Here is a 14,219-nt window from a genome sequence, read left to right as displayed (position 1 = left end):
AGTTGCAGAATTGTTGCTGTCATTATTTATTTATTTTTATGACGAATTTCCCCACAAATCGCTATCGCACAATTCTGCAAGTGATTATAATTTATTATCGCTGTTTTCTAGCTGCTCTAAAACCACTTTTGACATAAAGGGACACTTTTGGACAATCTACAGTTTTTAGGCAGAAAGAACATTTTTTATTATATAAAAGTACATGTAGGGCACTGGGCAGACCACTAGGGACAAGGGGGGTGTGTATTTTTTACATACAGTACTGTAATCTGTAAGATTACAGTATACTGTATGTAATGTGTTTGTTTACTTTTTTGAATTTGGCGCCGTTCTCTGCTCCCGTGCGTCGTAACGTCGCAGGGAACGGAGATCGGCGGCACACGGGGACACTGTGAATCGAGCGAGGAGGTCCCGCTCGCTCACACAGCGGGGTGGCATCGCTGGATCCAGGGACAAGGTAAGTAACTTGCCTGTGGATCCAGCGAGAAGGTAAGCCGCGCCGCTGCACACTCTGCACGTCCACTCCGAGCGTGACTCGGGGATACCGATCCTAACATGGAAAACCAACCCCGAGTCACGCTCGGGTTTACCGCCAAGGGGGTTAAAGAGGAAGTAAACCCTCCTAAAGAAACCAAAAGGACAAAAAAAACTGCAAGGCAAAGGCATAATCAGCTAGTATGTATAGCATACTGGCTGATAAGGTCCACGTCTCCGCCTCCGATTGCCGACATGTTGTCCCTGAGTGACTTCCGGTATCGCGGCTCCGGCGCTGTGATTGGCCGCAGCCATGATGACGTCACTCCCGTGCATGCGTGGGAACGGCACAGTACAACTGAAGCCGCGGCACATAGTGCCATTGCTTCAGTTGGCTTAAGTGCGCATGTGCTGCATGACGTCGGCACATGCAAATACCGGGATATCTCCTAAACTGTGCAGATTTGGGAGATATCCTTGTTAGCTACAGGTAAGCTTTAATATAGGCTTACCTGTAACCTAAAGTTGTAAACAAGGGTTTACAACTAAGAGTCAAGTAAAGTCAGTAAAATCTCAATTACACTTCAGATGAAAAAGTAAAAATGGTAAGTTGATTGCTTTAAGACTAGACCATGTGTTTAAAATAAGTCTACTGTAAAAGCGATGTTTTATTTATAGGCTGAGCTTGATTGGCTTCATCAGGCCTTTGCGTCTTATGTGTTTTGGGCATTCCCTGCTTCAATTTCTGACTGTGCTACTGACCACGTAAAATGTTCTGTGTGATGATCCTGGCAGAGGATGATTGGTATGAGTGCCAAAGCGTGTCTAATGTTTCTTGTTATTTACACAGGGGATGAAGGTATGGAAATCAAGAAACAGATCACTGGCATGAGGAGACTACTGAATGACAGCACTGTGCGGCTTTACCAGCGTGTTGGCAAAGAAGGGGAGAAACTAAAGGAGGAGCATCATGACTTGGATATGAGTTGGACTGGTAGCCTGAGCCCACCATGTGCTGCTGATGATCCCATTCAGCCGGCACAGGCTCCATGGAATAACATGCCACTTCAAGGCAGTGACTTTTCAGGGCAATATGGAACTCGCTCTAAGACTGTGCAGAATCATGTGAAAAGCCCAGTATCCAATGGTATGTAACGCTTTAGTGGCTCTAAAATTGATCTAAAATGGATGTATGGTCTGACATTTGTAAGCATTTTATATTATTATGTGTTTTTCCTTGATGCATGCAGACGTATAAATCCACAGGATTACTGTCATCACTGCAACCTGGAGAACCTGGGTGGCAGTTTAAAGTGTGCTATTTATATTGAGCAAATGGGATGATCAAAGATTTCAGTAAACCCTTGTATACCCCGTGTGTACGAGGCTTGAGATCCCATACACACTTTTAGATTTTTTGCAGATTTTTGTCTTCAGATTTACCAAAACCATGTAGTGCAAGGGCCTGCCTGATTGCATACAAATTGAAACTCTTATGCCGCGTACACACGATCGGACATTCTGACGGAATGTTGGCCCAAACTTGTGTTGCATACACACGGTCACACAAATGTTGTCGGAAATTCCGAACGTCAAGAACGCGGTGGCGTACAACACTAAGTATAATGATTCCGAGCATGCGTCAAATTGGTTCCCGAGCATGAGTAGGATTTTTGTGCGTTGGAAATTGCATACAGACGATCGGAATTTTCGACAAAAAAACAGCTCTCAAACATTTGTTGTCGGAAATTCCGACAGCAAATGTCCGATGGATGCTCAAATCGAACATTTGTTGTCGGATATTGTCAGATATTGTCGGTTGATATTGTCGGTTGTCGGATATTCCGACCGTGTGTACGCGGCATTAAGGTTTGACTTCATATTATATGGTTTTGGTAAATCTAAAGACGAAAATCTGCAGAAAATCTAAAAGTGTGTATGGGGCCTTAAACCCCTTACACACTATACAGTTTTCTGCAGATTTTTGTGTTCAGATTTACCAAAACCATATAATATGAGGTCAAATCTTAAGAGCGGGTTCACACTGTCGCCGCATGTGGTGCACAGCAGGGGTCCGGTGCGTGCTGGTTCACCCGAATTTTGGACTGAAATCAAACCTTAATTGCACCAAAAAAGCACACGATTTTCCAGCACACCGCACCGGACCCGCTGCGGAGATATGTAAATCGGCTCCATAGAGAACCAGTCACATTCTCCTGCTATGTGAATTGAATGCAGAGAAACGCGCATTCAATTAGCATAGGTATGAATTCAGCCTAAGGCCTCGTACACACGACCGTTTTCCTCGACATAATCCATCAAGAAAAATTCTGGCAGAGCTTTTTTGCTGAGAAAAACGGTCATGTGTATGTTTTTCGTCGAGAAAACTGTTGTGGATCTCGACGAGAAAAAAAGAGAACATGTTCTCTTTTTTCTCGTCGGGAGTCTCAATTTCCTCGTCGTGTTTCTCGTCGGGCTGGTTTACGACGAGAAACACGTTCGTGTGTATGCTTAGAAACCCACGCATGCTCAGAATAAAGTATGAGACGGGAGCGCACCTTCGGTAAAAGTAGCGTTCGTAATGGAGAAAGCACATTCGTCACGCTGTAACAGACTGAAATGCACGAATCGTCTCTCACCAAACTTTTACTTAACACGCAGTAACATGAGATTAGTAAAAGCAGACCCAAGGGTGGCGCCACTGAAATCAAACTTCCTCTTTATAGTTCTGTCGTACGTGTTGTACGTCGCCGCGTTTGAGAACGACAAGATTTTGTCTTGACAGTGTGTATACAAAGAAAGCTTGACAAGATTCTCGACAAGCCTGACAAGAAACTCCTCGAGGAAAACAACGTTTCATTTATGACGAGATTCTCGGTAGTGTGTACGAGGCCTAAGAGTTTCAATTTGTATGCAATCAGGCAGGCCCTTGCACTACATAGTTTTGGTAGAGCTGAAGACAAAAATCTGCAGAAAATTGAATAGTGTGCATGGGTTCTAATGCGGCCATACACTATACGAAAAATTGGCCGATATTCGGTCATTTAGATAGTTTGTTCGTTTTTTCGTACAGTTAATGGGTACAAAATCGATAATCGCTGGGATGTTTTTGAGCTGAAAAAAACAAAGGACAAGTTCGGAAATTTTCTGCTGAACGAACGATAAATTGAAAGGTTAATGTGGTTCCCGTCCGAACTAGAGTCTGCACTAGGTATATGTAAAAAAAGCAAACCAATTTGTATTTATTTATGTCCTCTGAACGATTTATTTATCATTACATGATGACACCATCGTTTGCACCCATGGCCTAATGTTCGTTTTTCGAAAATGGGTTCGGCTGATTTTTCGTATAGTGTATGGCCAGCATTAGTCCATAGGATTCAATATTGAGTTGGTCCACCCTTTGCAGCTATAACAATTTGAACTCTTTTTGGAAGTCTGTCCACAAGGTTTAGGAGTGTGTCTATGGGAATGTTTGACCATTCTTCCAGAAGCACATTTGTTTGGTCTGGCACTGATGTTGAATGAGAAGGCCTGGCTCGCAGTCTCCAAAGGCGTTCTATTGGGTTGAGGTCTGGACTTTGTGCAGGCCAGTCAAGTTCCCCCACCCCAAACTCGCTCATCCATGTCTTTATGGACCTTGCTTTGTATACTGGTGCATAGTCAGTATGGAACAGGAAGGGACCATCCCTAAACTGTTCCCACAAAGTTGGGAGCATTAAATTGTCCAAAATGTCTTGGTATGCTGATGCCGTAAGAGTTTCCTTCACTGGAACTAAGGGGCCAAGCCCAACCCCTGAAAAACAACCCCACACTATATTCCCCCCTTAATCAAATAGTTTGGACCAGTGCACAAAGCAAGGTCCATAAAGACATGAATGTTGGGGTGGAGGAACTTTAAATGGCCTGCACAGAGTCCTGACCCCAACCCGATTGAACACCTTTGGGATGAATTAGAGCAGAGACTGTGACCCAGGCCTTCTCATCCACAGCAGTGCCAGACCTCACAAATGCGCTTCTGGAAAACACATTTCTAAACCTTGTGGACAGCCTTCCTAGAAGAGTTGAAGCTGTTATAGTTAAAATAAAATAATACTTTTGACAACATAGTGTATAATCATACACAATGTACAAGTGTTCTATTCTCATGGTACTAAAACAATAATTTTGGCATGTGCTGGGAATCCAAATACATAAAGATTACGAAAGAATTCCATAAAATACATTTTATTAGGCAAGTCATTATGTTATCCATTTCAGTACACCATTTGTTATGCACTATATGGAAATTAGATGGAAATGTATGCATATGATGAAAAAATGCAGACAGAGATTACCTTAAGTGAAAAGCACACGTTAAAACTATTACATTTGGGGATATAATATGCAGTTGAAGCTATAGGCAAGTCTTCTGTAATAATGTCCTCAATTCTCAATGCATATACTCAGGTAGGAAAGAATTACTGTAAGATACTTACCTCCCAACTCCTGCTTGTTGCTGTGTGGGGTGACATACCCTCATTGTACCTTGCACATACATTCACACAAGCAGGGCCGCCATCAGGGGGGTACAGGCAGTACACCTGTAAGGGGCCCGGAGGTCCCCAGGGGCCCGGATGGCAACCCCTTTTTTATACATATATTTTTGATTTCTTTTTTCTTTTTCTTTTTTTATTATATTTTTTTTATTAAAGGGCCCAAAGGTCCCCAGGGGCCTGGATGGCAACCCCCCTTTTTTTGTAATTTATTTATATTTTTTGATATATATATATTTTTTTCCTTATTTCTTTTTTCTCGCTTCTCAATTCGCGGCAGCCCCCCCCGCTTCTCAATTTCCATGGCGGCCCTGCACACAAGCATGCAAGCCCATGTATGCTGCAGCTTCCAGCTCTGATTGGTTCTTTGGTTTATCTGGTCTTTGCCCTAAGGCTGCATTCACACCTGAGCGTAGCGTTTTGCGGCGTTTTTTACCGCGATTTGCCGCCACAAAACGCAGCGGTTTTTACCGCGATTTGCCGCCACAAAACGCAGCGTTTTTTACCGCAATTTTTTACAGGTCTAGGGTCACCAATGTAAAACGCCCAAACACCCAAATTCGAGCGACAAAAAAGGGTCCAGAACTTGTTTGGGCTTCAGGCGTTCGGCGTCAGGCGTTTTGTAGTGGAGATATGAACCATCTCCATAGAGAATAATGTATTTTTTCCCCTCTAGCGTTTTGGGGCGTCACGCTTCAGGCGACAAAACGCTCAGGTGTGAATGCAGCCTTAAAGTGGACGTAAATCCACTCTTATCATTTCTGGAGGCATATGCAACATTTCTTACTTTCCCTATGTCCTAGTCGTTTTTATTGTGATAGCAAATAAAGTTGATTCAAAAAAAATGTACGGTAAGTGACAGTAAAAAAAAAAAAACATAAAATAAAATAATATATATATATATATATATATATATGTGCCTACATCCCCCGTGTTTACTCACAAATGCGAACGTAGGTCCCACATGCATATGTAAACAGTGATCGCACCTCACATGTAAAGTATGGCACACACGATGAGGTTATCGGACGAATGATCGTCCGTTTTTTTTTTTTACATGCTAATCGCACGTCGACTCTGAGTTTACTAAAGTCACGAAAATTCTCGTACGACAGAATAAAAAATCGGAAGTGATGTCATGTGTTGTAATGCATTTGTATTGCATTTTCCAACAACAGCTGAAAATCGCACGATCTGGCATCGTACAAAAAAACTTTCCGTGCATGTCCGATAGAATAATATCGGATGAACTACCATGATGAGCTCTCAAAATCTCTGTACTAACGATCCGATTATCGTACGATCGCTTAGAAAGCGTAATTTTTCGGACGATTTTCAGATCGTGTGTACAGGGCATAAGGTATCACTTCGAATGTCAGAGTTCCAGGCTTCATTTTGATTCTAAAATTGTAACCTTCAAAGACTTTTAGAGCATCCCCTATGAATAATCTCATCTACTGTAGTTTTTCCCATTCTGCAGGCATGTGTTTGATAAAACGCTGCACAAATATTGTGTAATAAAAATAATTGCAGCAATGACCGTTTTATTCTCTAGGGTCTTTGCTTTCAGAAAATATATAATCTGTGTATGTGAAAATGTCAGAATCGACCTGGATGGCAAGTGGTTAAAGGGTAACCGGCTCTAATGCCGCGTACACACGACCATTTTTAATGGTCTAGAAAAAACAACGTTTTTTTCAACCCGATTATTGTTAAGCCTGCCCTGCCTACACACGATCGTGAAAAAAAATGCTCTAGCAAAGCGCGGTGACGTACAACACGTACGACGGCACTATAAAGGGGAAGTTCCATTCGGATGGTGCCACCCTTGGGGCTGCTTTAGCTGATTTCGTGTTAGTAAAAGTTTGGTAAGAGACGATTCGCGCTTTTCAGTCCTCGTGCTTTTCAGTCTGTTACAGCGTGACGAATGTGCTATCTCCATTACAAACGCTAGTTTTACCAGAACGAGCGCTCCGGGTCTCATAACTTGCTTCTGAGCATGCGTGTTATTTTCACGTTGTTAAAGCCCACACACAACCATTTTTTACGACGTTAAAAGCGACAACAGTAAAAACGACGCGAAAATTTAGAGCATGTTCTAAATTTTTTATTGCCATTTTTAATGTCGCAAAAAATGCTCTGGGGCCTACACACAATAGTTTTTAATGACATTTAAAAAAATGTAATTTTTCACATCGCAAAAAACAGTCGTGTGTACGCTAAGGTGACCAGATTTTTTAAATGAAATCCGGGGACATATTTTTTCTTTACAAGTAATGGCAACAATCAGCGACTCTCTGCCCATCGCCGCCCGCCTCACAGCCTCTCAAGTCTTACTCTTCGGGCCCCCGGCTACTACTGGATGGGGAGCGGAGGAAGATCACTCTGCCAGGGAAGGCAAGGAGTTAGGCAGGTGGCTGGCCAGGATTTGAGCCAAGGCAGAAGAACATGCGAGAGGAGCTAAATCAGCATGCGCCCCGAAACTGAAGAAATATTTCCTCAGCTCCGACCAGCACATGATCATCAGAAAGGGGCACAGATAATGGTAAAAATACAACCCCCCTATGCTAGTAGCCACGGCGGAGCGGGGGGGGGGTGTAATTCTATTTTTTGAATTTTAATTCTGCACTGATTGTCTTTGAAATTGCCCCTGCCCCCTATTAAATCCAATCTGGGGACAAAACCAGGGACAGACTTAGTCCGGGGACAGTGTCCTCAATCAGGGGACTGTGCCCTGAAACTGGGGATGTCTGGTCACCCTAGTATACGCGGCATAAGACCTAGAACTTATCGTTCAGCTCTTGTTCTTCTCAGAGCAGAGAGCAGTGACTGTCAGTCAGCCCTCTCTGCTCTGCTCCTCCAGTGCTCAGTGGAGTGCCAGTCTGGAGAGGGTGGGCTCAGCTGTCTTTGGCTCTAAGTCAGCTGGAGCCAGTTGTCAATCAGCCAGCTGGGTAGATCAAGACAATATGGTCGGGATCCTTCACAGAGCCTGGAGCAGCAAAAAAAGCTTTGACCATACTCCTCTTTTAAACTGGGTACTCACCAGTTACACCATGCTATACATACAGTGCTGCTATGCACCTTTCCTAGGAAGATAATGATGCTCTGCAAGTATTTTATTTCTGCCTGAGAATAATTCTTCTCTTTATTATCAGAATTTAAATAATGGCAGTTTAGTCATATTGATTTATCCATTTACTTGTCAAACCTTGTACAATGTAATGTAACACAAAGTACTTTTATTGAATTAAACAACTTGCTACGTGCATGAGATACTATAGTAAAGTGCTGAATTTAAAAAGTGAAACTTTTTTGCATATCTAATAAGAAAATAAAAAATATGTAGTAAATTCAACATAAAACTGCAAGGAAACTGAAGAAATTTAGATCCCAAAGGCAAGCATCACCATCGAGCAGCTTCTTAGAAGAACATAGCATTTACTAATAGACTTACATTTATTTTATTATGGGAATATGCCTTACAGCAGGCATTTTAAACATGATCATGGATATTGGCAATAGTTTTTAGATTGCTCCAGTTTATACAGTACTTTTGCCCTGTGTACTTGTATGGAAAGTGTGGTTGCAGTATAAATAGATGTAGCAACAACAGGAGGATTGGGATTATAACGGTGCCCCAAATCGAAGAGAATACATTTTAAATAATTCTGGAAAGTTTATTTATAAAATAACAACATATATTGGGTTCAATAAAAAATCAAAGTCGGATACAAATCACATAGAATCACTGGTATCCATGTATAAAATGTGATCAGTGTTTGATGTTGTGTCCCAACATGTTTCGCCAACTTTGGCTTCTTCATGGATTTCTAAGGATAACTAATTCTCTTAAAATTTTATTAAGGATAAGATCATATATATAATCAATAGTTATTCTCACATTTAGAATGCAATTAGTCTATACATATCATGAATTATTCTGTTCATTCCTCTATCGAACTCCCCCAAAGAGACTTCAAGGAGATCACCAAGCAAGTTAAAAAATTTGGACGGGAGGCTCTGTGCGATCACCAATGCTGTATCCTGGCCTAGGCCAACAAGGCCCAGGCCTAGGGCAGCACATTGCAGGGGGGAAGCACGGAAAGAGTACCCGCCGGCTTGCTCTAACACTGTTAAGCCCTGTACACACGATCGGTTTGTGGGTGAAAGAAATAGAACATGTTTTAAAATTTTCCTATGGATAAAAAAACGATAGAAAAAAAACGATCGCCTGTGTGGAAGTCCATCGGTCAAAAATCCACGCATGCTCAGAATCAAGTTCACGCATGCTAGGAAGCATTGAGCCTAATTTTTCTCAGCATGTCGTAGTGTTTTACGTCACCACGTTGGACACATCAGATTTTTGACCGATGGTGTGTAGGCAAGACTGATGAAAGTCAGCTTCATCGGATATCCGACGAAAAAATCCATCGGATTAGATTCCATCAGATATCTGATCGTGTGTACAGGGCTTTAGTGTAGCACCAGTCTTATGGGGCAGACTGGGCTGAGAGGCAAATTAGTCTAGAGCCCCCATAAAGCGACCGCACTGCTTCCGGTATGCGGACGGCCAGCATTCCATAACTGTGGGGGGGGGCACTGCTTCTAATTTTGACTGTCCTATTATCCTGGACCACTATAATTTTGGATAAGTGAGTAAGGGAGGGATTATTTTTTTACCATCCCTGTACCATTGCAGAGATTTTCCCTTCACTTCCTGCCCCATATCCAAACAGGATGTGAGAGGAAATCTATGCAAATCAGGGGAATCCATTGCCCCTCCCTCCAAGCCCTCAGAACTAGTGTCCCCACTAGAAAATGTCAGGGCGGGTCTTAAACAGAAAGGGGTGTGGCCTTGATAGGAAGGGGTGGGTCATATTTAAATTAGGGGGTGTACGAGTTTAGTCAGGCCTAGGGCAGCACAAAACCTAAATACACTACTGGCGATCACAGGGGATACATGGGGACCAGGCTACGGGAATATAATTGACAAAGTGACTTCCAAAATCACATAAATAGTACTTTTTCATTTGGTGAACGTGTGACATAAAACTAATATTATGCCATGGCATACATATACTTCTGGGGGCTCCTGTACAAAAAACAGTCCATTGATGCTCATTGTTGCTCTATTGCTATATTGATCCTTTGGTATAGGACCCACCTTGTCAGACCCAGAATTCACAAGATACTAGCAGTATTGTGGTCTTGCATACTACATGTTGCCAGCCCATACTGCACCAACCATATCCCTTGGCCTTTATAGAGGGTTCCAGATAGCAGCAGGGGAAGGAAGGGCCCTTTTCCATCTTTACGACACCTTGAAGAGCAGTGCTTGTGAATACAGCCCTCTATGCAAGAGTATAAACAGAATATACTGTATTTATTGGCGTATAACACTCACTTATTTACCCTGAAAATAGAGGGTAAACTGTGCCTGCGTGTTATACGCAGGGGGCTGTGGAAAGTTTTTTTTCTGAAACTTCCCTCTTAGGCCCCGTACAGACGACCGAACATGTCTGCTGAAACAGGTCCGCGGACCAGTTTCAGCAGACATGTTCGGTCGTCTGTACAGCCGAGCGGACAGGATTCCAGCGTACATTTGCCCGCCGGGCCTTTTTCCAGCGGGCAAATATTTCCAAACTTGTTTAGAAACAGCCCGCTGGAATCCTGTCTGTCGGACATGTTCGGTCGTCTGTACCTACCGTACATGTCCGAGCGGCCGCCATCCCTCGCATGCGTCGAATGACTTTGACGCATGCGTGGAAGCATTGAACTGGCAGGGCCGCACACGTCGCCGCGTCATCGTCACGGCGACGGCGCGGCCTCGTCGCCGCGTATCGAGTACGCGCGGATTTCTGTATGATGGTGTGTACAGCAATCATACAGAAATCCCCGGGCAGACATGTACGCTGAAAACGGTCCGGCGGACCGCTTTCATCGTACATGTTTGCCCGTGTGTACAAGGCCTTAGGCCCCGTACACACGACCGAACATGTCTGCTGAAACTGGTCCGCGGACCAGTTTCAGCAGACATGTTCGGTCGTCTGTACAGCCGAGCGGACAGGTTTCCAGCGGACATTTGTCCACCCGACCGTTTTCGAGCGTACAAATGTTTCTTAGCATGCTAAGAAACATGCCCGCTGGAATCCTGTCCGTCGGACATGTTCGGTCGTCTGTACAGACTCACCGTACATGTCCGACCGGCCGCCATCCCTCGCATGCGTCGAATGACTTTGACGCATGCGTGGAAGCATTGACCTTTCAGCGTCGCGCACGTCGCCGCGTCATCGTCACGGCGACGGCGCAGACACGTCACCGCGCTGTCTGTCCGCGCGGATTGTCTCTCATTTCTGTCTGATGGTGTGTACAACCATCAGACAGAAATCTCCGACCGGACATGTCCGCTGAAAACGGTCCGGCGGACCGTTTTCAGCGGACTGTCCGGTCGTGTGTACGAGGCCTTAAAGTTAGGGTGCGTGTTACACGCCTGTGCGTGTTATACGCTGATAAATACGGTACATCTTTATTATTTGTACTTACTGTTGTCATGCATAATTACATGCATATTTAGGGGCAGGAAAAAAAAACGTTCTGGTTTGCGCTTCTGATTGGAGCTTTCTGGCAGCTAAACTGTGTATAAAAACACTCTATATGGCATTTTATTTTTTCTGCTAAAGGAACTGGTGTTTTTTTATGCCCAGTGTGAATGGAGCCTTAAAGGAAAGCTTCAAAAATAATCCCCTGAAAAGGACAGCAGGATCTCAGTGTAAATTGTCAATTATTATACTTACATCCATAATGTCCTTTCTCCAGGTCTAGATGCACCAAAACTGGAATCGGATTGTAGTGGTACTGTTAGCTCAATGATTTCGGCTTGTGCACTGTCTACTTCCTCTCCCTGCTGTTTTAATGAAAATAGTTGTGACAATAGAAGTCTATGTGGCTGCTGTTTCCATTTGGAAAATAGCAGGGACCAGAAGCAGAAAGCATGCAGACTATAAGCGTTGAGCTGATGATACTTGCTGCTCTCTTTGAAGCAGTTCTAGGAGAGCTGCATTTCAGAAAGGACAGCACAGAGGTAAGTGTAATTAACACATAAATCCAGCTGTCCTTTTCAAATATAATTCCTGGGGCTCTCATTTAAAGATTCAAAAACATTTAATCAAATCGAGCAGAAAGACTGACGGAATAACTCTTATTTACAGGTGAATTGCCACTGGTGAATTCTGTGACCGATACCAAGTGTTGCACATGTAACTGTCAGCCTACTCTGCAGGCCATCCTTCAAGAGCTCAAAGCTATGAGAAAGTTTATGCAAGTACAAGCAGGTATGTCATACTATACTAACACAACTGTGTCGATGTGAAGACACCTTCATTGAAAGGACTACATGTTTTTTTACATTTTTGGCAGTGCAAAGTGATTGAAGACATTTTAAAAGCAGTAATAGATGGCAATCTATCTTATTTTAGATTACTGCAGTTATCCTATGAAATAAATGTATTGTTATTTGTTTTTTGTACCACTAAATGTATTATGTTTGCACGTTTAATACATGGGCACAAAATGGAATTCATTAAATTGAACCTGTGCTTTGCTCATGACCAAGTTCTCTAAGCTATCACATTTCCCATTGTTGCATACTTGCCTTCCTTTTGCACCCCAGCTACTCTGATTGGCTGTCAAAGTTAGGTGGTCCTATGTAAGCTCACACTTTACAGCAGGGGTCCCCAACCACCAGGCTGTGGCCACTTTGCAGCCAGTCCACGGGTACAGCAGTCAGCTGTCAGGCCAATGAGCTGGGTGGCGGGCAGGCAGGCCAGTAAGCAGGCCTGCGGGTGAGCGGGCAGGCAGGTCAGTGAGTAGGTGGGCGGATGAGCAAGTAGAGAGATTACATCATCTCTCACTGCCCACCCTCACCCTGGGACACAGCCACTGGCAAGTGACAATCCGCATCTTGTGGCAAGTGACAATCTGCATCTGGTGGCAAGTGACGTGGCAAGTGACAATCTGCATCTTGTGGCAGGCGACTTGCATGTGACAATCCGCATCTGGTGGCAAGTGACAATTTGCATCTTGTGGCAGGTGACGTGGCAAATGACAATCTGTATCTGAAGGCAGGTGACGTGGCAAGTGACAAGCTGCATATGAAGGCAGGTGATGTGACAAGTGACAATCCGCATCTGGTGGCAGGCGACGTAGCAAGTGACAAGCTGCATCTGGTGGTAGGTGACAATCCACATCTGGTGGCAAGTACCATGGCAAGGGACAAGCTGCATCTGGTGGCAGGTGACTGTGGCAAGTGACAAGCTGCATCTGGTGGCAGGTGACGGTGGCAAGTGACAAGCTGCATTTGGTGGCAGACGACGATGGCAAGTGAGAAACTGCATCTGGTGGTAGGCGACAGTGGCAAGTGACAAGCTGCATCTGGTGGTAGGCGACAGTGGCAAGTGACAAGCTGCATCTGGTGGCAGGCGATGGTGCAAGTGACAAGCTGCACCTGGTGGCAGGCGACGGTGGGAGGCTATCAGTTGACCCAGTGTAAGGTATGTGATCACACTGCGGTGTAAATCTAGTTGTTTGTGTTGGATCGCAGATGCAGAGGCTTGTCAGGTCTAACCACCAGCTACTCTCTATGTATTCAGAAAGTTCGGGGTTAAATCATCATATCCTCAAACCGAAACCAACATGACCTATAGCTTATTAACTCATAAGCTAATGTGTGGAGATAATATTGAGAAGTCTCATAAACTATAAGGAACACTCATGTGAGAATAATATATGATGATGATGAACAATTTGTGAGTACTATATGATTCCTTCTTTGGTAAATGGTAATCTATAATGTTACTTCACATTGATAGAGATAACTTATATATATGCACAGTCCGATACAGTCAGATGGGACACAAAGTAACCAGAACCTACTGCAGCCGACAATGTAAGCAGTAAATATGTAGACAGATATTTAGTATCAGGTACAAAGATACTTGCGGTTCTGCTGGGGTTTGTAGTCCTTGTGGAGCAGGTTCCTGGTTGTAATGAGACTGTCTCTGGAAGTGGAGGCTGTAAGGGCCAGTATAAGTCAGGCACAGATGATCAGAGGTCTCTGTGGTCCAAGGGTTGGAAGCGGCAGGGATGAGGAGGTCTGTGGAAGATCCTGAGGTTCTGGGTGCAGGCAGGGTGTTCCCAGGTGACGGCAGGTAT

The 14,219-nt window shown here is 44.0% G+C and overlaps 1 protein-coding gene across 1 annotated transcript in view; it reads left to right on the top strand.

Annotated features, from left to right (window-relative positions):
- Nucleotides 1-14,219, top strand: part of BEND7 (BEN domain containing 7) — a 93,654-nt gene that overhangs the window by 40,182 nt on the left and 39,253 nt on the right. The window contains exons 3-4 of the mRNA XM_040343412.1: nt 1,325-1,621; nt 12,218-12,340. Coding sequence (XP_040199346.1) covers nt 1,325-1,621; nt 12,218-12,340 — 420 coding nt within the window. The remainder of the gene's footprint in view (nt 1-1,324; nt 1,622-12,217; nt 12,341-14,219) is intronic.

The sequence above is a fragment of the Rana temporaria genome, chromosome 3, assembly GCF_905171775.1.
Source record: "Rana temporaria chromosome 3, aRanTem1.1, whole genome shotgun sequence".
Lineage (NCBI taxonomy): Eukaryota > Metazoa > Chordata > Amphibia > Anura > Ranidae > Rana > Rana temporaria.
This window is presented reverse-complemented; position numbering and strand designations above follow the sequence as displayed.